General features: G+C 34.4%; 2 protein-coding genes and 1 long non-coding RNA gene across 7 annotated transcripts in view; all 3 read left to right on the top strand.

Annotated features, from left to right (window-relative positions):
* Positions 1-4,437, top strand: part of BAZ2B (bromodomain adjacent to zinc finger domain 2B) — a 292,925-nt gene extending 288,488 nt beyond the window's left edge. Inside the window, exon 39 of the mRNA XM_039855749.1 lies at positions 2,977-4,437. Coding sequence (XP_039711683.1) covers positions 2,977-3,130 — 154 coding nt within the window. The 3' untranslated portion in view covers positions 3,131-4,437. The remainder of the gene's footprint in view (positions 1-2,976) is intronic.
* Positions 4,438-6,807: 2,370 nt separating this feature from the next.
* Positions 6,808-10,203, top strand: LOC120596918 (uncharacterized). Its single transcript, XR_005651254.1, has 2 exons — positions 6,808-7,940; positions 8,489-10,203. It is a non-coding gene; the product is annotated as an uncharacterized LOC120596918 (long non-coding RNA).
* A 3,925-nt stretch (positions 10,204-14,128) lies between these two features.
* Positions 14,129-26,851, top strand: part of WDSUB1 (WD repeat, sterile alpha motif and U-box domain containing 1) — a 55,508-nt gene continuing 42,785 nt past the window's right edge. For 2 of the 5 annotated variants that reach the window (XM_039855467.1, XM_039855464.1), the window contains exons 1-5: positions 14,129-14,323; positions 16,132-16,553; positions 18,125-18,309; positions 22,270-22,362; positions 25,750-25,843. In XM_039855467.1, coding sequence (XP_039711401.1) covers positions 16,156-16,553; positions 18,125-18,309; positions 22,270-22,362; positions 25,750-25,843 — 770 coding nt within the window. In that variant the 5' untranslated portion in view covers positions 14,129-14,323; positions 16,132-16,155. Of the gene's footprint in view, positions 14,381-16,131; positions 16,554-18,124; positions 18,310-22,269; positions 22,363-25,749; positions 25,844-26,851 lie in introns of those variants that run through there. The other 3 variants (XM_039855468.1, XM_039855466.1, XM_039855469.1) reach the window with 3 other exon arrangements.

Below are 26,851 nucleotides of genomic sequence, written 5' to 3'. Positions count from 1 at the left end.
TTAATGAAAATTGATTCTGTAATATTTTCAGATCATTATACTATTTAGACAGAAGATCATTGGAAATTTTTCATATTAAAAGCTTTATTATGAGTTGTTGGATACTGAAAACGTATTTTTTTAATGTAGAAGGAATCTATCATTTGTTACTCTCTATCAAATCCTCTTTGTGATCCCAACAAAAGGGTAAATTCCTGACCACAGTTCATGACCTTAGACTCCTGCCAGAAGGTCCTAATTGTTAATGGAATTTAATTGGTTCTATATACTGGCCCATTTTGGAGCCTCAAGAACGAAGCTTTTCACTTACAAGATCAAGCCCACACAAAAGCATTCCACATGTGAATGGCCAGGAGCTGGGGGCTATATTCTTTTCTCCATTCTTCCCTGCTCCTTTTATTCCTACATCCCAGTGTTGCTTAATGTAGTCCATGCCTATCACTTCAGGCAAAGTCACAGAAAATATGGAGAAAGAAGGAACTTTACACTGAAAGAATAACTTTAAAATATAGTTTAATTACATTATTGATGTTGTTATCATCAGTATACCCTATATTATTTAGTTCTTCCTTGGCATTCTTTTGGTGAAAATCACCATACTCTATAATTTACATTCAGTTTAGAAGAGTTGAGTAGAACTTAACTCAATGATCGGTGTTCCTCTCACATATACCAAATGATTTATTGGATTGACCAAATGACTAATTTATTTCTTAGAAGGCTGAAATGTCAGTCTTTCAAAGGATTATGTCTTTGTTTTATTTTTTAAGAACTAAAAAAAGGACCTGCCCAAATTCAGAAAACATTTATAACCATTAAAATTATTGGTCCTAATGTGAACCAAACAGCAAAAACTACTGTCCAGATATGGACTAATTCTTTTGCTATTCTATCCAAATAATCATAGGTTTAGAAGGGCAGCATGATAGACTTTATATCCAACATGGCCAGGACAAAGACTTACACAGAAAGATCTGACCATGTTTAAATTCACTCTTAACTTTAACTTTTGTGATTCTCTGATTCCTGGATAGAGGAGGATCCTCAATCCCCAAACCTCCAAAAGAACAGACTTAGACATTAATACAGAATTAGCAAAAGAGCTGTAAAATTGAAGTTCCCTTTTCAGAATGAATTTTGGTGAACAGAGGGGATCACAGTGGAAACAGGCAGAGAGAGAAGCAGTTCTTTATAAATATTTATGATGCCAGCTGTATGAGAGGCATAATTCGGTGAATTCAGGCTCCTCTAACTTAGGGGTATTTAATTAAACCCAAACTAATCAGTTGGAACCAAAACTCACAGTATTTCAAAATTTTAAACTAGAAATTTATAGAACAGAGGAGAGGAAGTACCTACTTTATTAATGAATCTTTCTGGGTTCCATTAGCCGCCCATCCTTCTATAAAAGAAGGGACAGAGTGTGTGTTACACTTATTTCACCTAGAATCTCACCTAGAATTCTCTCCCAGTTCCAGTCTCCTTAGCATTAATCATTAACCTTTTCTTATATTATGAACAGTCTAAAGAGACAAATATTTCTCGAAGTAACTTTAAATATTTTATAAAACTTATTCCCATACATGTTATATGATTCCATTTATGTGAAATATCCAGAATAGGTAAATCCATAGAGACAGAAAAACAGATTTGTGCTTGCCAGAGAGTGGGAATAGGGAGGAATGGAGAGAAATGCTTAATAGGTAAAGGGTTTCCTTCTGGGGTGATGACGACGTTTTGGAACTAGATAGAGGTGGTGGTAATTCAATGTTGTAAATATACTAAATGCCACTGAACTGTCAACCTTAAAATGGTTAATTTTATCACATATGAATTTCACCTCAAAAAAAAATAATTCTCAGAAGAAAAGGAAAATGGATGAGGTTACTTAAGGGTTTCATTAACTCTGTGAGCTCATTACAGATAAAGAAAATTTTATTTATTTTTATTATTGATCATATTAGAAGGAAGGAGTGAAGACTGTACAAGGTATTTCATCAAAGAAATAATTTCACTATTACCAGGTCTCAGAGCTTCACAGCATACTTCATGGGTATTTCAAATGGGTAAATTATTTCAGTTTCCATCTTACCATTAGTTAGAATTATTTTAAATTTGAATTTCCAAAAGTCCTCTTTCAGAATGTATTGATTTGGCTTGAGTTGGTTTGAAATGAACCATTCTTTTCTTACCAATAAGTTTAGACAGATTCATTCACCTTTCTGTTCTCTTATTCATCTTATTACAGAGAAAAAGAAGTGGGCTTATCCCACCAAAAAAGCACAGAAATCACAGCACTTCTTATTGAAAGCCAGTTCCTCATAATGTTATCTCTGGTAGAGGGATAGCAAATGCTTTTTTTTTTTTTTTTTTTTTGCTTGATCTGGGTCATCATATTCTAATACTTGAGCAAAAGAGCATATTTGAAGAGAGAAGAGAAATGGGAAATAAGAAAGATTTAACACAGTGGCATATCCTGGGATGTGTTTAAAAGCCACAGGGCAAATCTAATGTTTATAGTGCGTAGGAAGCATTTACGTTTTATCTGCTGCAACTAAATATTTTTGAATGTGGGTAATAGGGGTATTACAAATAATACAGTTGATCAGAGAGGTTAATAAACTAGTCAAGTGGGATGAGGCTTCTAATAGAATTGTGATATAGGTCAAACAGGAAATTGGATGTGGGGAAAATGCTAGTTAGTTGAAATATATCTTGATGTTCAGAGAAATATGTTTTTCCATTTTACCTGTCTTTAAATCCTATAGGTTCAGGGCACGTGTAGTTTTTTAAATGTTCCATTTGTAAGAGGGTATAATACATTTTATAAAACTTTAAATGCAGTTATCCTAATATTTTTCTTTCTCCTTTCAGTTTTAGTTTTTATTGTACCTTTTATTACCATTTCATTTGTTTAAAAAAAAAAAAAATAGCCACCCTACAAAAGCAACCTCTTTATCATGTGTTTTCTTTCAGGTATCCAAACTTTGAATCCTTTGCTCTAGATGTCAGGCTTGTTTTTGACAACTGTGAAACATTTAATGAAGATGATTCTGATATAGGCAGAGCTGGCCACAGTATGAGGAAGTATTTTGAAAAAAAGTGGGCAGATACTTTCAAAGTGAGCTGAAGTTATAATAATCTTTTTTTTTTCCTTTTAAACAAGGACAAATGAGACCAGCAGTGTGAACTCTATTTACGTAAATGTGCAAGGCACATACATAATGACTTTTTTTTTCTTAAAATAAGTATCACAAAAAAAAAGTATCAGAAGAATGATACCATTTTTAAAGGCTTCACTCCTACAACAACCAAGGCCCTTGGTTATTGGTTTGTGTGATTTATCAGCTACTTTAGGTAGAACAGGGAAGCACACCCAAAGAATTTTCAAAGGAAAGGGTGTTATAGTGCAATAGCAATTAAAATATATCAAATCGCACTGAATATTCAACACCAGAGCTCTAACGTGGGAAATGGTTCTCCTTTCCCTCTCAATAAATATCTATTTTTCATTTTTTTACTTTGTAGTTTATTTTTTAGTGAATGTATTTAATTTTATGAATTATTTATGATTAAACCACATCCAGAATCTTCGTTTTCTGTGAAAAGGAAGAACTAGAAAATTGCTTTAAATCTTGAAAATACAACAAGGAATGTTTTAAAATATAAAACAAAGCCAAGTTAAACTGTTTACACTGATGTGCTATAAAAGCACCAAAAATAAACTTTACTGTAGAGTTACAAGTACATTTATATATATACATATATATATGTTGCTGCATCACTTGTGTAGTAAATTGTATTTCAAGACAGTGAAGAAAAATCGACATGTATATACTGTTCATTATTGTTTATATTGTCTTGTTTTAAATATGTATTATGTGTATATATTGTTTGCAGACATTATTGTTTATGCCTTAGAAGGATTGTAGCATTTTATTTTAGTCCGAAGGTAATTATAGCTATACAGCTTGTACAGTAATTATCCTCTACCAACACTGTGGCGTCTCCTTGATCTTGGTAGTGCCTGCCTTTGAAACAGGGTGTAGGGGATATTAGTTTTCCATTTTTCTATTTTGTTATATAATTTTAAGCCACCAGGGCCTAAATTAAAGTATAATCATTTGTATCCATGTGGAATAAAATTGTGACAATTTCCTACACACACAGTATTTTTTCATAGAAACATTTTCCTCCCATTTGCCTTGCCTCAGAAATAAATTTAAAAGACGTTTGTAACCACTGTGTTTTATCTACTGTGTGTCGTGGTGGTCTGTTGGAGGCAAATAGATCAGAATTTTTTTTGTACCTATGTAAGAGTACTTGAAGTTTTATTTAAAATAAAATGTTGTGGAAAAGGTAGCATTCTTTTTTTTAGGAGTGTTATTTTTCACTACTATGTGTGGCACGGATACAATAAAAGACTTTTACAAACTAGTTTTTTAGTTTTTCTTAATGAACCTGAAAATACAGGCTTTTCAAAAAAGCAGTGAATTTAAATTTGATTTTTTTTAAGAGAATTATAAAGGAGAAGCAGTAGAGTATGGTTCAGAGATAACTGGACTGAGTGGAACGGGGTGGCTTTTGGTCAAATGATATGAATTTCATGAGTCGGAACCTCTCTGGACCACGTTTTATTATTTCACATTTTCAATATGGACATATTAAAATACACTTTAAGGTCTTATTCTGATAAGAGAAATGTTTCTGTCAGTGGACATATAACAGTGGGCAATAAGAAAAACTGATCATATAAATTAGTCTAATCATAAGATACAAAGTCAAGCAGTCATGAAATGTGATGTGATGTGAAGCTTTGCTGGGCTCTAAGGAATCACTGGTGAAGAAGGCAGGCCCAGGCCTGTCTTCATGGGGCTTATTATTATACCTAATAGAAAAGTCCTTAGATAATGTCCTTTAAAAATCCTTTTAATTGTGAAGGGAGAATAGAAAAGCTTTCAAGAAAATATTTCTGACTTTAAAATACTTCGAAACCACAGAGTATTTTCCAAAAGCCCTTGATTTTGTGAAGACTTATATGAAAATCAGCTGTTATTATGCAAATATGTCAGTTTCTGTTAACCAAATATTGCAGTGATGCCTTAAGGGGCTGGTGCTTAATCAAAAATACCATGTGGAGTAGGGAACAAGGTGGTGCTGTGAATAAAGTGTATAGTTTTTGTGTTTATAGAACTGCCAGATGCTCCATGGGCATTTTCTTCGTGGGGGCTTTTTGCCTTAGGGAAGATACATGCTTATGGTAATTTACATTAGATGGTATGTAAGTGACTTATTTGATAACATGTCTGGTGTCTGAGGGGCTCATAATGAGAAATAAACACACAAAAGAATAATTTTTCAAGAGTGATAATTTTCTTTTAAAAATAAGATATTCCCTGAAAAGTGTAAAGATCGGTCAATTTTGGCTACTTTAGACTGGTGTCTTTATTGTTATTACTCTGCAGGAGTAGCTGCTCAAGAAGTAGTGAACGTGATCCCAAAAGGATTGCAATTCGTCTAGGTAACACTTGTCACTATACATATGTGGCTCATTTGTTATGTGAATGTCTCTTGCATTCACAGTGCCCTATGTTGAATATATTTTCAATAAAACCAGTGTCATTGTTCTCCTCAAATATAAAAAATTTTCCTAACCCTCTGTCATCACACAACTACATGTATACACAACATAATTTTATTAAGGTAAATTAAACTTTAACATAAACCTTATCCCTTTTAGTCCTGCTTGCTCTGTAAATTATAAAAACTGGCCTGCTCTCAAATTGAGATTCAGATTATCACTCAGTGACCAACCAAAGATAACCAAACAATCCACTACTATTAAATTCAGAAAATAGTTTTTACTTTGAAACAATATGTAGAGAGTAAATTAACATTTATTGAGTTGTTAACCATAGTGAAAATTAAACAAGTGAAAATCTATGGGTATACCTTGAATACAAAAGAACTAAATTACCATAAATGCAAGGTGATCTCTTTTTCTTGTTTTAACCAAAAATGAAATTTGTTAAACACTAATTTTAATCAAAATTTTAAGGGATCTAACCTGTTCTTGCTACCTTAATGCACCCTCTCTGTACTCCTTCTCTTTTCCATCCCCTCCACCCCAATACCCTTTGAAGAAATTTAAAATCGTGTTCATTTAGTCTTCCATTAAACATATCCTCAACAAGGAAATCGGATATCAATCGTTTACTCCTTATTGTAAATTTTATTTGTGGGCTCTCTGTCTCAAGGTTCTTTGCATCTTAAATATCTCCATTTGAAAAGTGAAAGAGGTTCATGTCCTGTTAAAAGAATTTTATTCCAACAAGGAGATAAGGGAAGTATTTTAAGAGGACTGAAATTTCTATTCCACAGGAATATCACATAAAAATTACAAGGGGAACTAGTAGAACCTTATCTACTAGAAATTTTGCTTCAATACCTGGGCCAAATTGCAACTCTGCCTTAAAAAAAAAAAAAAAAAAAAACTTTTTTGTTAAACCTCAACTACACAAAATTGAGGTAATTTCTCTCCTCAACTAATGGCAAACTGTTCACATCATTATTGCAAAACCCCTCTTTTTTTTTTACTTCTTCCTTCAGGTCCTCAATTCCCTTCCTCTCCTATACATTCATTTTTAATTGTCTTTCCAGTCAAGGTTTTATATATTTATTTAGCAATGTGTATATAGTGTTATATATGTGCATATATATATGTGTATACACATATATACATATATATGTGCATATATATATGTATATACATATATATATATACACACACACACAGATACAGTGTCAACTTGTATCAGTTGTGTTATGCTCAATTTCATTCTCTTTTTTAGTCTAATTTCTGTTTCTTTTGAATTGAAAAAGAGTATATAAATTTTGTTCATTACTTTCGATTGCTGCAAGGTATTCCATCACAGGTATATACCACATTTTACTTTTCAAATTTCTTAGGAATGAAAACCTAAGTTGCTTGCAACTCCTTATCAAATAATACTGCACTGAATGTTGTCATACATGTCCTTTATGGACCTGTGCATGCAAGCCAATTTCCAAGGTGGCCCCAAATGCTTCTTACCTTCTGGTATTCATCCCCTTGTATAATCCTTTCCCACACTATATCAGGGTTAGCCAGTGTGACCAACATAATATGTCAGGGTGGTGGTATGTGAACTCCCAGACTAGGTCATAAATTCCATGTTGCTTCCATCTTGTTCTCTTGGATCACTTGCTCTGGGTAAAGCCAACTACTATGTTGTGAGGACACCGTAGCAGCCTTACGGGATAGCCAATATTTAGCACCAACTTGCAAGCGATGTGACTGTGGCATCTTAGAAGTGGATCCTTCAGCCCAAGCTAAACATTCAGATGACTGGCACCTCTGCCAACATAACTACGACTTCACCAGACCCTGAGCCACAACTGCCAGCTAAGCCAAGCCACTCCTGAATTCTTGAACCACAGAAACTATGAAATAATAAATGTTTATTATTATTTTAAGCCACTCAGTTTTGAGTAATTTGTTACACAGCAATAGATAACTAAGAGACTGTGGGAAAAGTTTCTCTAGGATCTATATGTAGGGAGAGACTGCACTCTCCAGATGACTGACCAGTTTACACTCCTGCCAGCAGTGGAAAAATTTTTTATCCCTAACTAGTGTTCAATATTTGTTTGGATTAGTTCTCACTAACAATTCATTGCAGATTTTGAATTTGAATACTACGTTTTGAAAAATATCTAACTTAGCAGATTCTCTAATCATATTAGCAACTTCAATTTTGATTTGCCTTTTCGTAGTTTTCATTTTATGTAGATATTGTAGCTAACCCTCTCTGCTTTACAGTGACAAAGGTACCATGTCCAGGTTTCTAATGTCATGATATCTGGGAAAGAGACTGAATGAATCACTTGAAAGAAGCCAGGTGAGCATAAAGTCGACACAATGAGAATGAGATGTACTTGGGAGTGTTTTATCCAGGTCTTGGTGGGGGCAGGTGAACCAGCCCTTCACAGCACAGCAAAGCATAGTGGAGTCTATCCAGAGCAATGAGGCAAGAAAAAGAAAAAAGGCATCCAGACTGGAAAAAAATGTGAAAACTATTTCTAGTTGCAGATGACATGATCTTATATATTTAAAAAATCCTAAGGAATCTACACCAAAAAACTATTATATCTATGTAACAAGTTTAGCAAGATTGCATGATATAAGATCAATATACAAAAATCAACTGTATTTCTGTACACTAGCAATAAAAAATATCGGAAAATGAAATTAAAACAATTTCATTTATAATAGTATCGGCAAGAATAAAATACTTGGAAATAAATCTAACAAAAGAAGTGCAAATGAGTACCCTAAAGACTAAAACATTGTGGAAAGTAAGTAGAGAAAATCTAAATAAAAGGAAAGATACACCATGTTTATGGATTGGAAGACAATATTGTTAATATGACAATAATCCTCAAACAGGTCTACAGATTCCACACAATGCCTATCAAAATCCCAGATGGCTTTTTGGCAGAAATTGACAAAGTTTATATGGAAATTCAAGGGACCAAGAATACCTAAAACAATCTTGAAAAAAAAAAACATTGGAGGACTCACACTTGCAATTTAAAAATTCTCTGAAAGCTGCATTAATCAAGACTATGTGGTGCCGGCATAAGGAGAGAGACATATAAATCAGTGGAACAAAACTGAGTCCAGAAATAAACCCTCATCTTTATGTCCAATTGATTTTGACAAGGATGCCAAGACAATTCAAAGGGGAAACAAGTCTTTTTAACAAATGATGCTGGAATAACGGGATACCCACACGCAAAAGAATAAAGTTGGACCACATACAAAAATTAACTCAAAATGGATGACAGACCTAAACGTAAATGCCAAAACTAAAACACTCTTAAAAGAATTCATACGAATAAATCTCTGTGACCTTGGGTTAGGCAAAGTGACAAAAGAACAAAACAGATAAATTGGACTTTATCTAAATTAGAAATTTATGCTATAAATGATACCTTCAAAAAAGTGGAAAGACAACAAAAACATTCTAAAATTGTGATATTTGCACAATTCTGTAAATATGTTTAAAAAATAAATTGTATACTTTAAATGAGTGAATTGTATGGCATGTAAATTATGTCAATTAAGCTGATTAAAAACACTCACTGGCTCACTGTTGTGTTTCAAGGTGATACAGCTATTGTAGGTATGGACACATGTTGCCTGTTTCGTAAGGGAATATGCCTGAGAAATTAGGAAGTCACAGGACAGAGGAGGCATATTAAAAATTTCCGGGGCAAAACAAAAAGTTCAGGCCTGTTACATATTGGTCTTATAGAGGATTATCTATCTCAGGTATGATTTTCCTAGATAAGCCAAGTTCGGCAAGATGTTTAAACAATGAATGAATGCTTTGGGCAGTCCTAGAAACATGACCATGGAAGACTCTAGACAAATCAGAAAAACAAATGCTGAGTTATTTTCCCTTGGGCAAGATAATTTGATGTAACTTAAATTCCTTTGAATTTTTATAACTTTGGACTTAAATTTTCATAAAGATTTAACCTTTGGTCCTTGATTTCACCTTGCAGAGTTCATAATGAGAAGCAGTTTATATTCACATTTTGGTCATTTCGTTGTTGCAGTATCTTAATTTAGCCATTTAATCTCATTGCAGAACCACTCATAAGCAAACTTGGACAATACAGCTGCACATAATTTAAAACCAAACTAGGTTAGGGAGTAAATATTCTGGTTTGAGTACAGAATTGCTTTAGAATCTAATTAATATACTGTTCCAAGGTCCATTTCAGAGTTTTCTGGAGCAAAATCAACATTGACTTATATTGATTAAAAGTGGCTCACAAAAGAACAATAGTTGACATTAGGGAGTGATTTTACTTCTTTAGTATATGAAAGATATGGGTAATTATAAAAGTTGTATACCTAAATTCACCGATTGTGTATTGAATATTTGTTAAATGTTTACTATTAAGCTTTCTTTTAAAATATTTCATGCCTGAGGGTACTAGTTCCTAAATTGGTTAAATTGTCTTTTATTGATAAAAGTTTTCCATGACATCATGGCATCTGTTTCATCGTGTAAATCTTCCATGATATCATTTCAAATACCTGCCTTAAAATAATAAAAACGGTTTCATGTGTATTACACACATTAGCAACAGAGCTTCTGTTTTTCAATGTAGTCATAATTTAAAACACTTAGGAAAAATTAGAATAAATCCATAGAGTATAAAGGAAGCTATATGAACCTTGATGCCTCCTGACAGCATAGTGGCTGGGTGAGTAGGGAGAGTGACCCAAGAGCTGTATCAACTTTATGACCTAGTCTTGGGAGTTATATAGTATACTCCATTAGTTGAAGCAGTCACAACAGCCCACCCAAATTAAGGGGAAGGGACATAGCCTCACCTCTTGATGGGTGAGTTGCAAAGTTGAAAAATGTAATTTGCCACATTAGGTATGACATCATCTTTTAAATATGACAAGTGCCGTTCCCTGTCTGTGTTACAAAACAAAACTAAAGGAAGATCTTGATTTCCTTTAGGGAAAAATAAGTTCACTAGTTTGAAAGTCATTAGTGAAAAGCTGGAAAAATATTGGTACCAAACAATCAGGTTTAAATAGAGAGCTAACTCTTTTGGTAGGATGTTACAGTATGACATAAACTGGCATCATCAAACTATGGCATTCCAGACTACAATGAACAATGAATAGGAAACATGATTCACATGTTCTGTACGTTGGACTATTGTTAAGTGAATTGATTCAATAATGTCCTATTTTCTTCTTTTGTAATTAAAAACCATGAATCTGAAAAAAATGGGTTTATTTTCAAAAATGCATTTTTAACATTTCGAATTCTCTAGAAGAGCATTAATAATAAGTAGTGGAAAATAAAGGAAAATGAAGAATTTGAGACAGCAGAATAAATTTAAATTATGAGAAGTTAGAATTTAGAAATCTATAAACCAGAAAAATATGTCTTGTATCAAAGGCAAAAAAAAAAGGGCCTTGTTGGAACTGCAAAATCTCTTTAGTACATACCGAATATCAAATGTCATGCATGTCATCACATTTGTTTTTAATATTCTTACTTCCAGGCACATGTAAGTTTTCTACCATCAGGCAGTTCTCACAGGCCCGGCATGAGCCTTCCTCATTCTCTGTTTGGCAGCTCCTGGGTCCTTCCTTTATATGTATGGAACACCAACTCAAAGAACTCCACCCAGCTCATCACTTGCTAGTGGAAAGACAGCCAGTTAGAGGATGTAAAATTTATTGACTGGAGAAAGACAAGGGGAATTCAGAGATTGTTCCATTATACAGAATGAAACAGCACACTCTCCGAGCCACAGTGTCTCAGATCCCCAGAGTTCTGCGCCAAGAGGTGGTGCTGTGGATGATACCAGGTGCAGAGAGTGAACGATTGCATCAGTATGAGAATCCCTGTGACATTCTCATGGATATTTTTTTAAAAACTTTTATAGAAGTATAAATACACACAAATGCACATATCGTTTGTGTTCAGCTTGATGCATTTTTGGAAAACGAACACACGAAAGAGTTAGTACATTTTGTACTCTGCCCAACTGTTCTGGAAACTCTGGCCTGGGGTTTGTTCACAAAGTAAAACCACCCACATACATCCGAGTATTTACTATGAAAACTCTATTTCCTCAGCTGGTCCACGCTTCAAGCCTATTTAAGACCCTCTTAACAGCCACCTTTTCTAATTATTCCAGCGCCTATCATCTCTCTCCTTTGAGCTCTTGGTTACCACATATTTTAGTAATTTCTAAACTCACTAATTGATTCACACCTATTCTGCTCTCATTGCAATTGCGTTTTGAGAACATGTATTGCTTACTATTTAATTGAGCAGTTTTTCTTTAAATATACCACTTAAAAATTGTTTTCTATATTCTTTAGTATTAATACAGGAGCAAAAACAGAAGATAGTGATAAAATAGAATTATTGACCACAGTTACCTAATTAAACAAAGAGTATTCAAATCTTTAATGTCCAGGTCAAAGTTCCAACTATTTTAACACTCTGTCCTGTGAGATAACCACTTCACTGATGTGATCAAAGATATCTATAAATTCTTACAATATTTCTCCAGTATATTGGCAGGATATTTTAATTAACATCTCCCAAATTGCGAACTTGTACACTTGAGACCAACTACAATAAGGCTTCCCTTTCTACAATTGCATTTCCCTGCAGGACGGGCAAAGTTGACCATATTGGCCTTGAGGTCTCCAAGCTAAACTATTGGCATATGTAGGCAGAGTTTTCTTTTACAGATTTTACTTAAAGACTTACAACCAATTTTACTCATCAAATTAGTAAAGATTAAAAAAAATTACTCGTCTGTCAAGAACGTGGAGAAACAGGTACAACCAAATATTGCTGAGAGTGTAAACCATACAACCTCTTTGAATACAATATGGCAATATTTATTAAGAAACTGTACACTCGTATGCCCAATAATTCCATCTCAACAATTTTCTTAGTAAATGTTCATGGATGTAGATAAAGGTTTACATGCCAAGCCATTTAATCACAAAAATATTGAAACAACCATCTAACAACAGGAAAAATGTCAAATTATTACATGTTTTTGGAAGTGTGGACCATTAGGCAGAAAAAATAAGATACTGAAGAAATTTTAGATATGGAAAATGCTCAGGATATAAGTTTTAAAAGTTTGCAGGACTTCGTAAAATTAATAATTATCTGAGTGAAAGACTGAAAGAAAATGTTCTGAGTTGGTTATCTTTTAGTGGTGTGGTTATTGGCTATTTTTCTTATTTATATTTTTTACAGAGAATTATTTTTACAATCAAAATTTTTTCTTAGAAAAATGCTGTTTTGGGAGTACTGTGGCATGTAATCAGGCATTCAAAGTCTCAATCATGAAGCACTCGTTAATTTAAAAACCACGGTAGCATCTCTAAATCATAAATTTTGATCTCTTTTCCTTTTGCTTTTTTTCATTACAAATCATTTCCAGCTACCTGAATTTCATCTCTAAATTTGAGCATTTTATGTTATTGCTTTTCAAATATGACTTTGGTTTCTTCGGCTTGATAAATTTTTAATATTTCCACATTAAAGAAAAATCTGAAGTTGCATGGGTTAAAAATAAAAACTATCGGTATCTTTGATTTTCATCCGAAGGTAGTCCTTTACTGTGTCACGCACTTAGTTAAAAAGCATTAGCATGTTAGAACTTTTTCCTGGACAATTTTTAACTTCAAAAGGAATTGGCAAGACCACTTTGTAGTCAATTACACATGGAAACTGTGGTCCACCTGTGAACCTAGGAGACACAATTGGAAAGGCTGGAAAAAAATGCATTTATCAGAATATCTATTCAGACCTGTTCAGTGGATGGCAGGAACTTCAGGAGTGGGACTCAGGAGCAAGGAGCCTGGCCTGGAAATAGAGATTTGGGAAACCTGAGCGTAAAGGTGATGGCAGAAGACATCCAGTGATGGACTACTGCGGGTAGAGCTAGCCTAAACAGAAAAGACCAATCAAGGAGGTTAGTGAGAGAACACACAGATTAGGGTGGAGGACTGTGGAAGAGGAAGGAGATTCACAAAGTTTGAGCTGGAATAACCGGATAGTTGATACAATGCTTCCTTTAAAACCACATTTCAGGCACTCGCTAGACCTCAGCTTCCTCAACTTGGAAAACTTTGCAGTTAAAGGTGTTTCCCCCGTCTGGACTCATCTTGGTTCTAGAGCCAGAACTTAGACACCTCCTCACTGCAGAGCCGGAGGGCACGCATGCGCCGCAGCGCAGTCCGTCCCTGGGGGCGGGGCCTGTCCTTTCGCTTCTGGGTTTGCTCAGGCGCCAGCCCCGCCCGCCTTACCTGCGGGTCACGTGGCCCACGCCGCTCGCGGAGCACCTGAGGGCGGATCCCGAGCGCGGCTTGGCTTTGAAGTGAATGGGGCTGCGCCCATGGGCCAGTTTAGCAGCAGCAGCTGCAGGTGGGGAGTACAACTGGGGGAACTCCCACCTGCCAGCGTCTGAGCCCTCGGTTTCGCTTCATCTGGGTTTAAGTGCGCGATAAGGACGGGCCTGGACCTTAACTGGAGCGAGGCACGGTTGTGCTGCAGCCCCGTGCCGGGAAAGGCCCGGCACCCCACCGGCCGTGGAGTGAGCGCCGGGCTCCGAGGCCGCCTTCCCGCCTGGGTCACCAGACCGCAGAGGCCCGACTGGCTCTCAGAGTTGGGCAAATTCTTGATCCCTGCGTGAGGGGGGAGTAAGTCACGAACTTTATTTTGGGGTTCTTGGCACATTTCGCGTTTGTTTGGATTAGGTGAGGATTCGTGTGTTGACACAGGCGAGTTGACCGGGTTTGCCCGGGGATCGAGCAGCTGATGTGACAGCCGAGGCCTTCGTGAAGGCCACACTCCGAGGCTTGAGTGCTTTTCAGAATAAAATGGCCTCGAACTGCAAAGGGAGCTAGGGCCACAAGGGTGTGGGCGCCGAAGTTAGTTTGGAAAATTACCTGTGTGCACTTGCACAGTTGGGATTTGGGAGTTCGCTAAAAAGCACCACCTGATCTTGCTTGTTTTCAGTGCAGTAATACAGGCGATAATCCAGGTTTTTCGCGTATTTTTGTTTAGGCTTTATTGGAGCGTGTTTGAAAAAAAGGCCTAACTTTAGGGGTAAGATGAAAAATGAGAAAAGGCTCCATCTTTTTGTATGTTGAGATTTCTGTAAATAAGATTAGAATAACAGCCTGTGAGTTCTACAATCCCAGGTTATACCTATCTTCAGGGCTGGTTATGAATTACCTCTTTTTACACTGAGATTTTTCCACTGAGATTTTTTTTTTTAAATAGTTTTATCTTAAATTTTCCAATCATTTTGTATTATGTTTATATAAAATTTAAAGGCCAGAACCTAACTGGATTTGGGAAAATATAAATATTCAACAAATATTTATTTAAGCACAGTAGGCGTCTGACATTGTTTTACATGCTGTGGGTACAGAAATGAGCCAGGTAGACAAGATCTCTACTCCTTTAGAGATTGCATTTTAAATGGGGGTGGGGTAGACAAATAAGTACACCAGCTGGTGGTAATTGCTACCTGAGGATTAAAATAGAGTAATGTGCTCGGCTAGAGAGTGGCTGTTTTAGATTGGGAATCCCTCTCCGAGGAAGAACACTGAAATTGAGATCTGAGAGAAATAGGATCCCAAAAGCCAGGGAAGAGAATTTCAACATAAAAAAATAATAATAATAACAACAACAACACTTTATGAAATAGAAGACTGGAATCTGTTTGACCGGGGAGGCTGTAAATAAGTGAGGGAGAGGGAAAGTGGCAGGAAAGGGCCAGATCATAGAGAATTTTGTAAACCATGGTGAGGAATTTGGATTTTATTCTAAACTTGTAACTTTTGTTTTTAAGTGCCGTCTGGCTAAGTCCATTTTGCCACTGTCTTTGGTTTCCTTGTCTTGGTTTCCTGCATTTATTAACTTGGTTCTTCACCTCAGATCTCATGTCATTTTATTCTTTATCACACAAGATGACAAACCATGACATAGTTTACAACACTGCCACTTAAATTTTGAATGAAACTAGTTTTTCTGAGTGAACCCTACAGTTCTGCATCTTAAACACAGAGCAATAGCCTTGGTTCCAACCTGTGGAAAGAGCCACTGAGACAGTTTGTTAAAATAGTGAAAAATCTTTTTGAGCTAGCAGATCGGGAATGAGGCAGCAAGGAGAAATAATGAGTTGAGGGAAAGGCTTCAAAGATGAAATACCTGAGGTTTCTGATGTTCAGTGTCAAATCAGTTTGAAGTTATCCAACAAAGTTCTTTTTTAGGAGTTAACAGAGCTTTATTGGTGTGGCAATGGTGACTGATTATCAGAGGTGGTAGTCTTATAAATTTTATTTCTCAATATCCCTGGTATAATAGATTGTCCTTTAAAAATATGTAGGAGCTTTTATTGAGCAAATTCTTAAATCAATTTTGGCGTTTTTATATGGATTTGAGTTGAATTTATTTGCTTTCTAGGATGAAGTAACCTTAATCTATTTAAAAATTGCAGGATATTTTACTTCAAATAAAGAACATGGTGAAACTAATTCACACATTAGCTGATCATAGCGATGATGTCAACTGCTGTGCCTTCTCCTCTTCCCTCTTGGCTACTTCCTCTTTGGACAAAACAATTCGCCTGTACTCCCTAAGTGACTTTACGGAACTGCCACTCTCTCCTTTGAAGTTTCATACCTATGCTGTCCACTGCTGCTGTTTCTCCCCTTCGGGACATATTTTGGCTTCATGTTCAACAGATGGTACCACTGCCCTTTGGAATACTCAAAATGGACAGATGCTGGCAGTGATGGAACAGCCCAGTGGGAGCCCTGTGAGAGTTTGCCGCTTTTCCCCAGACTCCACCCGTTTGGTATCAGGGGCAGCTGATGGAACTGTTGTTTTGTGGAATGCGCAGTCATACAAGTTACATAGGTATGCATATTTAAACCGTTCCTGTTTTCAATACTTTTAATAGGTCTACCAAAAAAAAAAAAAATCAGGAAGAATATTTTGATGACTTTAAGAATCAGATAATTTTCAGACATCACAAGGAAAAATATTTTGAGCTGTCTTCTCATGGTCATAAAAACAGATGTTTAGTATGATTCTTGAAGTAGATTTGCTTGGCTCTGAGTGTTTTAAGAATTTTCAACCTTTTGTAAAATAAGGGTTAATCTTGTTAGACTTTTATGAATTTTTTTACTGTGAGGGGCAAAAGTCTTTTGAATAAGATTAGTAATTTTAGGTTTTGTTTTTGTAGCTTGTGGCTCAAGTGTTCTTAATAGTGAAGTAACGGTAGGTGAGACTTATCTAAGAGACACAGCCATTTCCTGATGAGAGTTCTTGCTGGTTGAATGAGCAAGCCCACAAGAAAGAACCTTGTGGTTAGTGTGGTGTTGTATTATCATTTCCAAATCAAACACAACACCTGAAAAACTCCTTTTGGATAAAAATATATCAATTGATTTAAATGAATATGTTCCGTTACAATTTACCACCATTAAAATCACATACTTTTCTGTATATGCGAAATGTTTATAACATAAAATTTACCATTTTTAAATGAGAAGGTATACAGTTCAGTGACATTAGGTACTTTAAAAACCATAAACATTTAAATGTTACCAATTAAAATAGCCTAATGTACCCTCTCTCCCAATCCCCAATACCATTCCAAGTACAATTGTTGCTCATTTATTTAGGTCTTTGGTTAAAAGGTGATGTGTTTCAAGTGGTGGTTAATGAACAGTTTAAAGAGAAAGCACAAAGAATAGAAATGTCTAAGTTACAGCTGTCAGCTAAGGAATCTTTATCAGGTGGTAAATTCTGCCTCTACAGCATTACGACCCAAATGTATGTAATTAATAGTGTAAAGTGATACTCTGCAATAGATTTAAGTACGGATGGGACACCACACTAATTGTTGGTTTTTTACTAGTTTATTTTTCCTAATTGAGAAAATAATATCGTTAGCACAGTATCATAGTGCTTCTTTATCTTCCCAAGATAATTTTAACTTGCTCACAGCATTTTCTTTTCATGAAGAATTTATATTTGAAGATGAAAGGCCTTACTGTTGCTTCTGGGTGATTCTGAAAGTGGTTTTGACCCCAATAACATGTTTTTTTCAATTAAAATAGTTTCATCTTTTTTTAAATATATGACTATAGTTGATATTGTTGGTTATTATTGCTTTCGTTAAGTTTTGAAGATTTTAATGTGTTCATACTGACTCGCTACATGGAAAAATATGAACAAATGTGAACTTTGGTTTGGATCCCTATAGTTTAGGCTTGAACATGGTGAGATAATGTTTAAATCCTATTATTTTTAGAAAGCACATCTCAGTTTATAACATATAAATTATATTTTATTTCTATAGGCATCTATTGCTCTTTCTTTCCCATTCTGTGACAGCCATTTATCAAGCTGCTGTTAGAGATTGTGATATAAGGTAAAAGATGCTCTGAAGTGAAAACCTCCATTTTCCGCTTTTATTCCAGATCTGGTAGTGTTAAGGATGGCTCCTTGGTGGCCTGTGCATTTTCTCCTAATGGAATTATCTTTGTCACTGGCTCTTCATGTGGAGATTTAACCGTGTGGGATGATAAAATGAGGTGTCTATATAGTGAAAAAGCACATGATCTTGGAATTACCTGCTGCGACTTTTCTTCACAGCCAGTTTCTGGTTAGTTTATTCTTTTAAGCGTTAGTGAATCCTATTTGTACTTTGTATATGACTTGGTTCTTTTATTCATTTTCATTTCATCATTAGTAAAACAAAGCCCTTTTAATTCATTTCTTTTAAGGAATCGTCTTTCTCCTTTGTATTTTTGTTGTTCAAAATGAAATTTCAAAGAAATATATAGGAAAATCAGGTTCTTGAATGTATGTAGGGGATGATGCAACTTGGTACAGTAGATCTGGATTAATTAAATAGGGTAATTTAGAGGACTTAACCCTATTGGTTGTACTGCGATTTTTTTAAATGCAGTGTGTTGATATTCAAACAGAAGTGTGAAATTAAAAAAATTGGAAACAGCATTTACATTTTCCATTTACTTATTTAATCTTCCAAAAGCTAAATTTATAAAATAAGGTGTTTGGCATCACAATTAGTTTTTAGCAAAAGAATAAAAAACTCCCTAATGTAGACTCTGTTTTAAATAGATACGCTGAATTGGAAAATTTCCTTTTATTTTCATCTTCTATGTTAAGATGAAATTTCTGATTTTGTCCTCTTCTGATCTCGTTGCCAGACCAGTGCTGTCCTATAGAAATATAATGTGAGCTACATATGTAAAGTTAAATTTTTCTAGTAGGTGAAGTATATATTATGTATTTTATCCAGTATACCTAAAATATTTCAATAATCGATAAAAATAAGATATTTTACTATTTTTTGGTACATCTTTGAAATCTGGTGTGTATATCATGTCACATCTCAGTTGGAGCTAGCCACATTTCAAGTGTTCTGTAGCCCCATATTTGGCTAGTCACTGCCTTATTGGACAGCTCAGGTCCAGAGAGTAGCAGAATGGTTTTGGCAGTACCTATTTCAAACCCATCATGGCTTGTTAAAAAAACATTACAGTAAGATCAAATACCATATCCAAAGCACAAAGCCTGTAAGTACCTTACATGTTCTGTTTCCCTGACTCATCTCAAATCACACTCGGCCTCATGCATTCTTTTGCCACACTGGCCTCTTTTCATTCCTTAAATGTTTCTAAGGTTTTTCCAACGGTTTTACATGTGGACCCTTCACCCTGTTCGGTCTTAGTCATCCTTTAGATTTCAGCTTAAAGAAAAAGAACACTTCAAAAAAAAAAAAAAACCCAAAACCCACTTCAGGTGAGTCTCCCTTACTCTTACCACCTGCACTCAATCTAAATCGTTTTGATAATCTTTTATTTGCATACTTTTACAGTACTTAGAGAAGTGTCAAGTTTAATTATATATTTATATAGATCACATTTAATGTTTTTCCTAGACATCATTAAATCTCCAACAGGGCAGAGCCTGTGTCTGTTTTATTCACAGTGCCTGGTACATAGAAGGCTTTGAAATGTAGATTGATGAATAAGATTCCTTTTAGTGATTTGTTGAAAAATTTTTTTTAATGTTTTAACATTATGTGCTACAGCCACTATGGAAGACAGTGTGGAGGTTCCTCAAAAAATTAAAAATAGAATTACCTGATGACCCAGCAATTGCACTTTTGGGTATTTATCCAAAGAAAACCAAAACACTAATTTGAAAAGATTTATGTACCCATATATTCACTGCAACACTATTTACAATAGCCAAGATACGGAAGCAATCTAAGTGCCCATCGATAGATGATTGGAAAAAGAAGTTATAGTATATATATATATGTATGTACATATATATACAATGAAATATTACTCAGCCATAAATAAGGGAATCTTAACCATTTACAACAACATATACAGACCTAGAGGATATTGTGCTAAGGGAAATACGTCAGAGAAAGACAAATACCAAATTATTTCATTTATATGTAGAACCTGAGGAACAAAAGAGATGAACAAACAAAAAGAAAACAGACTCATAGATACAGAAAACAAACTGGTCGTTGCTACATGGGAGTTGCTACATGGGGATTGGAGAGCTGAGTGAAAAGGCAAAGAGATTGAGAAATACAAATTAGTAGGTATAAAATAGCAATGGGAATGTGGAGTACAGCACAGGGAATATGGTCAATAATGTATAGTGCCAGATGGCTACTAATCAGGGGGATCACTTCATAAATTATATAATTGTCTATGCTCTACACCTGAAACTAATATAAACCAATACTGAATGTCAACTCTGATGGAAAAAAGAAAAAGGTATGGATGAAAAATTGCAACTAGAGTAATCGGGAGGATCACTTCGTAACTTTTATAAATGTCTAATCATTGTGCTGCATACCTAAAGCTAATAGAAAATAAAAATAGAAAATAAGTATAATACCCACAGCCTTAACATGCCTTTTAAATATATTTCAAAGTATTTCTGAGTATAATTCTAATCTGTGTCTCGAGATTTTTTAGTTCAGCTTCTGTTGAAATAGATATTAACCTTATGTTTAAATTTCCTGAAACTGATACATGCTTTAAAAGGGATTATTATAGGAATTTCTGGGAACTGCTATATTTTCTTAAAAGACAAAGTATGTAATTTTAATTAATTGGTATTAATATCTAAGTATTTATGACACATTGACGCTTCTGTCTTGGTGATATTTTGCTCATATAAGGAAAAATAATCCCATTTGTGCCTGAGGATAAATGATCCGTTCTCTCCAGTTTTTAAATTATAAAGAAAACTTGAATTAGGTTATTATTATAATTTAAATATCTTCCTGAACAAAAGTATATTTTTATTTAATAGGCACATTTTAAGCTCCATATTTTTCCACTGTCCTAGCTGACTTCTCACTAATTAAATTTTGAAATTAACTTCAAAGGATCTATTTAGTCAAGAAACATTGAAAAAAAATGTTTTCCTGATTGAATCTAGTACTGAAATATTTTGCTCTTAGCCATTTGAGTAAAATAGTTGTGTTTTGTTTTGCTTTAAAAAGACTTAATATCAGGAGTTGTTTACATCTATCAAGATCTCAGAAAGGATTCCCTTTTGGCTGAGCCTGTGCTACAAGAAAAATGTTATTGAAATGTAGAGTTAGAAAAACTTCGAGGGAGAAGGCAGTTACTTTGTTGTATGTTAGTAAAGTATGTGTGCTTTCAGTAAGACAAAGTCCATAGAAAAAAAATTATTTTGTATACCCAGGTATATAAATTAAATACCATATACTGAATAGTTGCAAAACTAGAGTGCATTCTTAAGATGGATTTTCGTTTTCTTAATTGTGTCTTACTGCATATGAGTGTCAGAACTTTCTTTGATGAAACTCCTTCTGTGGTATTAGGTAGAACTCATGTAAAATTGAGTTGATGATATCAATATTTATATTACCCACAAGTATTTAGGAACTTATCTAGCAGGTATATAATAATATAATGAAATTATCTAAGCATAAAAACTAGTCAGGTTGTTTTGGGAACACCAAATCTAACTGATTACATATCCTAATTTGTGTAGTATTTTCCACCAAATCAAACAGATTGAGCTGATGTTATTTTGGATTTACAGAATTTCAGCCTTCATCTTGATTAAATCAAGTGGGAAAAAATTTCTCATTCCATATGAATTATAGACTAAACTTTTTAAGAAATGGATACAGTCTTTAAAAGTTGGGAATAATTAAACATTTAACACTCAAAGCTAATCTTCCTAATTTTTTCTAACAATGCTAACCTCATGGACTCTAAAATTGGGCTAGAGGATGCCCTAGGCTTGGTGGCTCAATATTGGCCCTTCAGCCTTCAGTTATATCCTTAGTGGAAGATAGACATTTTGTTGTAGCAGTTTGGGGGCTAAAGTTATAATTCTTTGAAGTACCTGTTTAAAAAAAGTCTTTTCTTTAACAGGCATTTCTTTCTATGGCATAAGGTAATTAATATTGTTTGTGAATCTGGTTTAAATAGAATTAACAGATCTCAGTATAAGAAATTTTAAAATTTTTTGTTTAAATGTTTTGTCAATTGTGTATTTATTTTTAACAAATTTACATTTTTAGATGGAGAACACGGTGTTCAGTTTTTTCGATTAGCATCATGTGGTCAGGATTGCCAGATCAAAATTTGGGTTGTTTCTTTTACCCATATCTTAGGTATGTATTCAACAAGTAGTTCTCTGAAATTATTTGTGATCCAGACAAAATTTCTATTTTAATTATTCTTTTTACCTAAAGTATTCTAAATATCTAAAAGTGATTATAAAAATGTTTTAAGGACTTTTAATCAGAGTAATACATATATATAATTTAAAAATTGTGCGCTCATTGCTGATTGTGACCTCACCACCATTACACACAATTTTGCTTACCAAAGGTCACCATTTTGCACTTTATCTATTCTTTGGGTGGTTTTCACAGTTTCTATAAATATTGTTTATTCCACCATATTTTAAATTTATTCACTATAGTGATAGTTTTTTGATAGTGTGTGGGTCTTTCCTTCAGGTGACCCTTCAGTCAAGAAACAATACCGGAATATAGCATTCTTTTGTTGTTTTTTTAATTTCTTCTCCACTTCCTCTATTTATAACTCACATTAATTGTTGGACCTCCTGACGTGATTTCTTATGTCTTTCCCCATTCCCCATCCTTTTTTCTACTTTATGGAAAAATTTCTCAGCTTTATCTTTTAACCTTCTGTTGATTTTTTTTTTATCCTATCAGTCATATTTTCAATTTTTAAAGGCTCATGTTCTTTCTTTTTCATAGTGTCCTCATTTTATGAATACAAGATCCTCTCAAAACTCTCAGGATACCAATTAGAGGCTTTTTGTTTTTGTTTTGTTTTTGAAGTTCCCTTCTGTTTCCTGATCATCTTTGTTTTTGCTCTTGGGCCCTTTTTTTGTTTACCCTGATATCTCTCTCTGATATAGTTTCCTTGGTGAACCTTAGTATTTCATTTACATTTAAGAATTAGGCAACAGTAAGATGTTGGTTGGTTGTCGTTGGCTTCTGTTTAGGGTATGGAGGTGGGTTCTTGGCCTTTATTGGGGAGCAGTTGTGGGCTTTGAAAATTTGGGTGCTGTGTCTCTCTGGAACTGCCATGAAGCTCCCTAGGCAGTAGTTATTTTCCTTAGAAATGTTTTGCCTAGAGAGAAGCATCTGGCTTTTGACCAACATACTGTGGTGGGGTCAGGGAGGGATTGGAGGCAGACAGGGAGTGTTTCATAAAGAGACTTAGTTAATTTTTCTGTTTCCAGGTCCATATCTGTGTCATTCAGACTTTGCTTTTCCCCGGTTGTTAATTGTTTGAAGGTTTAGGGGGGCTTTCTAGGGCAGATTAGCTTTCTCTTGGCATTCTGGGCTGTCTCGCCACTACACTACTTCATGAATGAGCTTTCTGCCTTCCCCAAATTGTTTCAATTTCTGATTTGGTGATGCCCCCTTCCTAGTCTCTTTATTTATATGAATTTATATTTTTATTAATTCATTGTCATTTTAATGGAAACAGAAATATGGTCAGTTGGGCATCTTGCTTCAGATGCCTAAAAATATTTTATTTGTTATCTCATAAGCTTCAGTTAAATCAGACTACATTTTGTTCAGAATTATTGTCAAAGATAAACAAAGCTGGACATTACATGGTAAGGACAGATTTTAATTGGGAATATACTGTTGCAGTAAGGAAAAAGAGTCTAGTATGAACAGAGTGCAGCTTCAGTAATACAGAAGTGACTGGATGTTTTAAAGGGAGAATGAGGAAATTAGGAAGGGTGTAAGTAAGGGCTCTGTAGTCAGAGAAGTGAAAAATTACAAAAAGCAGGAAGCAGGTCTAGTCCATGTGAAACCCCTCTGGGTTTGCCAATTGGCACTTGGAGAAGTTAAGCGCCTACCCTCCCACAGAGCCTGGGAGTCAAGGGCCCTATCTTAAGGTGTTGGTGGGAAGAAACAGTAGATTTTGGGGAGAAGTCTTTAGTTTTCTCAGACAGGCACTTTAAGGGGCCTAGGGTCATCCTGAGGATGCAGCCTTGAGCTCTTAGAAACTGTTAAAGTCTTTGTAGGCCAAGGTCAAGGCCTAGTTGAAAGGAGGGCTCAGAATAGCTTGCCTAGAGTTGGGTCAGGGAGAGAATCTTTTTCATTATACTAGTTGTGTAGAGAAGGGCCAGTTATCAGGAAATAAATACATTTATTTTTGTGGAAATTTAATTCGTTGCCGATTAGGTTACATTTAGTAATTCTTTTAATGAATTCAATGACATGGTGATGAGGATGAGTTCCTTTACCTCTCTGTTCTATCCTACCTCTTCCTTCTGCTGCTATCAAAGTAAAATTTTTATAAGAAATCATGAATATAGTCATAAATGTGTATGTTGTAAACATATATCTTTAATAAAATTGTTCAAAAGTAAAGCTTTTCATGTGTTGTCTGGAAAATGTGTTTTTTACACTGACTTTAAAAAACAAATTTATAAATGTACCTTTTTACAAAGCATTTATTTTATTCGTACCTAATTTTAATTGCTTTTTTGTAGGGAGTTGTAGATAGACATAGCTCTTATACTTGAGCATGTAACCTATTCTTACGATCATATTACAAGTTTTTTGGTCATTTGGTTCGCAACATAACATTTTTGCTTTGATTGTGTCTAGTTATTGATCTGTATGCTCTACACAGAGCCTTTAATGCCCACATCTGTTCTCCCAGATTAAAAAAAAAATTTTTTTTCTATTTTGAATAGAAATAAGATACATTTTAATAATAATCAAATTATATATTTCTTCTATTTGTTGTTGAAACTTTTACTTGCTCTAATGTGACCATTTTGTTTAGTTAAATGTTTGTCATCTTAAGAGCCATTAACCTTTTTAAAAAGTTTTTATTAGGTCTGAGAAAATTATAGATTTCACTTAGTTCCTTGTCTCCCCAGGCCAACTTCTTAATAATTTCTAAAGGTTATCATTAAACTATATTGAATTCCCTTGGTTTACCTGTAAAATAGTGATATTTCTCTTCATAGGAAGCATAAGAAGTATTTTAGTATTGCCATACGTGGTAGGAGTGTTATATGTTAGAATTATAAGATATATAAATTACCATTAACTTTTTATTTATGGAATGAGAAAATATTTTTTAATATCAGATTCTAAAAACTACAGATATTTGATTCTTTTTAGGCATTTGGGCAATTAGTGTGTATATCTATATATTAACTAAAATATATAATATATATTAAAATTAAATACCAAGATTGTGGTATAGTTTAAATTTTTAGATTAGTTTAGGATTTTATATTTTAAAAAGTTTGATAATTATAACAATCCCTGTCTAAAGTTTGCTGAACACACTTTTTTTTACTTCTTATTGAACTTTTGAATCCACTTAACCCTACTAAATTCCAATACCAGAGTTGCATAAAGATTTTTTTCATTTTTGTGTCCTTTAGGCACTCAGAGATTATTGAATAAGTGAAATAGTTTTGATTTAAGAATGAATTCTAAGCACGGTTGGCTTGATATGGTTTCTTGCCTTCTTATTTGCAGGTTTTGAATTAAAATACAAAAGTACACTGTATGGGCATTGTGCTCCTGTTCTGGCTTGTGCTTTTTCTCATAATGGGCAGTTGCTAGTCTCTGGGTAAGCGATTTAATTTCCTTAAACCTTTTTGATATGAAATAGAAGAGATATACAGAAAACTACATAAAACATAAGAGAACAGTCTGATAAGTTACTGTGAAACTTGTATAACCACTGCTCAGGGCAAGAAATAGAACATTGCTGGTTCTGTTCCAGACGTCGTCCCCTTACCACGCACCTTTTGTGGTGACAGCACCTCAAGTCATGAGCAGTGTTGCTTTTTTCTTTTTAAACTGATTTAGAACAAATCACACAATGTGAATTATTTTTGTCTGGCTTCCTTTACTCAACATTATGTTTGTGACATTCATTCATATTCCTGCATATACCTGTGGTTTATTGATTTTCATTGCTGTGTCATATTACATTACATGTATATACTATAATTTATCTTAATGTTGATGAGCATATGCATTATTTCCAATTTGGGAGCATTACAGTAATAATTCTATGACGATATCTGTATCTCCTGGTACACACATTCGTGTGTTTCTGTAGGATAAATACATAGGAATGAAATTGATGGGTCATAGAATAGTTATATTTTCAGCTTTGACAGGTAACACCAAATCGTTTTCTAAGTGGTTGAATACTTCTGTAGCAGTGTTATTTCATATCCTAGCCTATACCTGTGGATCTTTTTAACTTTAGCCATTCTGATGTATGTAAAGTGTTGTCTTACTATGGCATTAATTTGCATTTTCCAGAAACAATGAAGTTAGAACCTTTTCAGAATTTTATTGGCCATATGTATTGCCTCTTTAATGAAATGCCTATTCAAGTCTCTTGCCCATTTTTCTTCTGGGTTATCTTTTTCTTATTGATTTGTCGAATATATATACACGCACATATACTTTCTGTATTTCTATATATGAGCCATTTATTGGTTATATGTGTTGCAAATATCTTTTTTTACCCAGCAGATTTGCCTTTTAACAGTTTACAATTTTAATAGTCAGTTTCTATTTTTTCTTTTTTTAAATTAAACTTACTAGAGTGATAATGCTT

The sequence above is a fragment of the Pteropus medius genome, unplaced genomic scaffold (genome assembly GCF_902729225.1).
Source record: "Pteropus medius unplaced genomic scaffold, Ma_sr-lr_union100, whole genome shotgun sequence".
NCBI lineage: Eukaryota > Metazoa > Chordata > Mammalia > Chiroptera > Pteropodidae > Pteropus > Pteropus medius.
The sequence above is the reverse complement of the archived record's forward strand: the minus strand, read 5'-3'. Positions and strand labels throughout refer to the sequence as shown.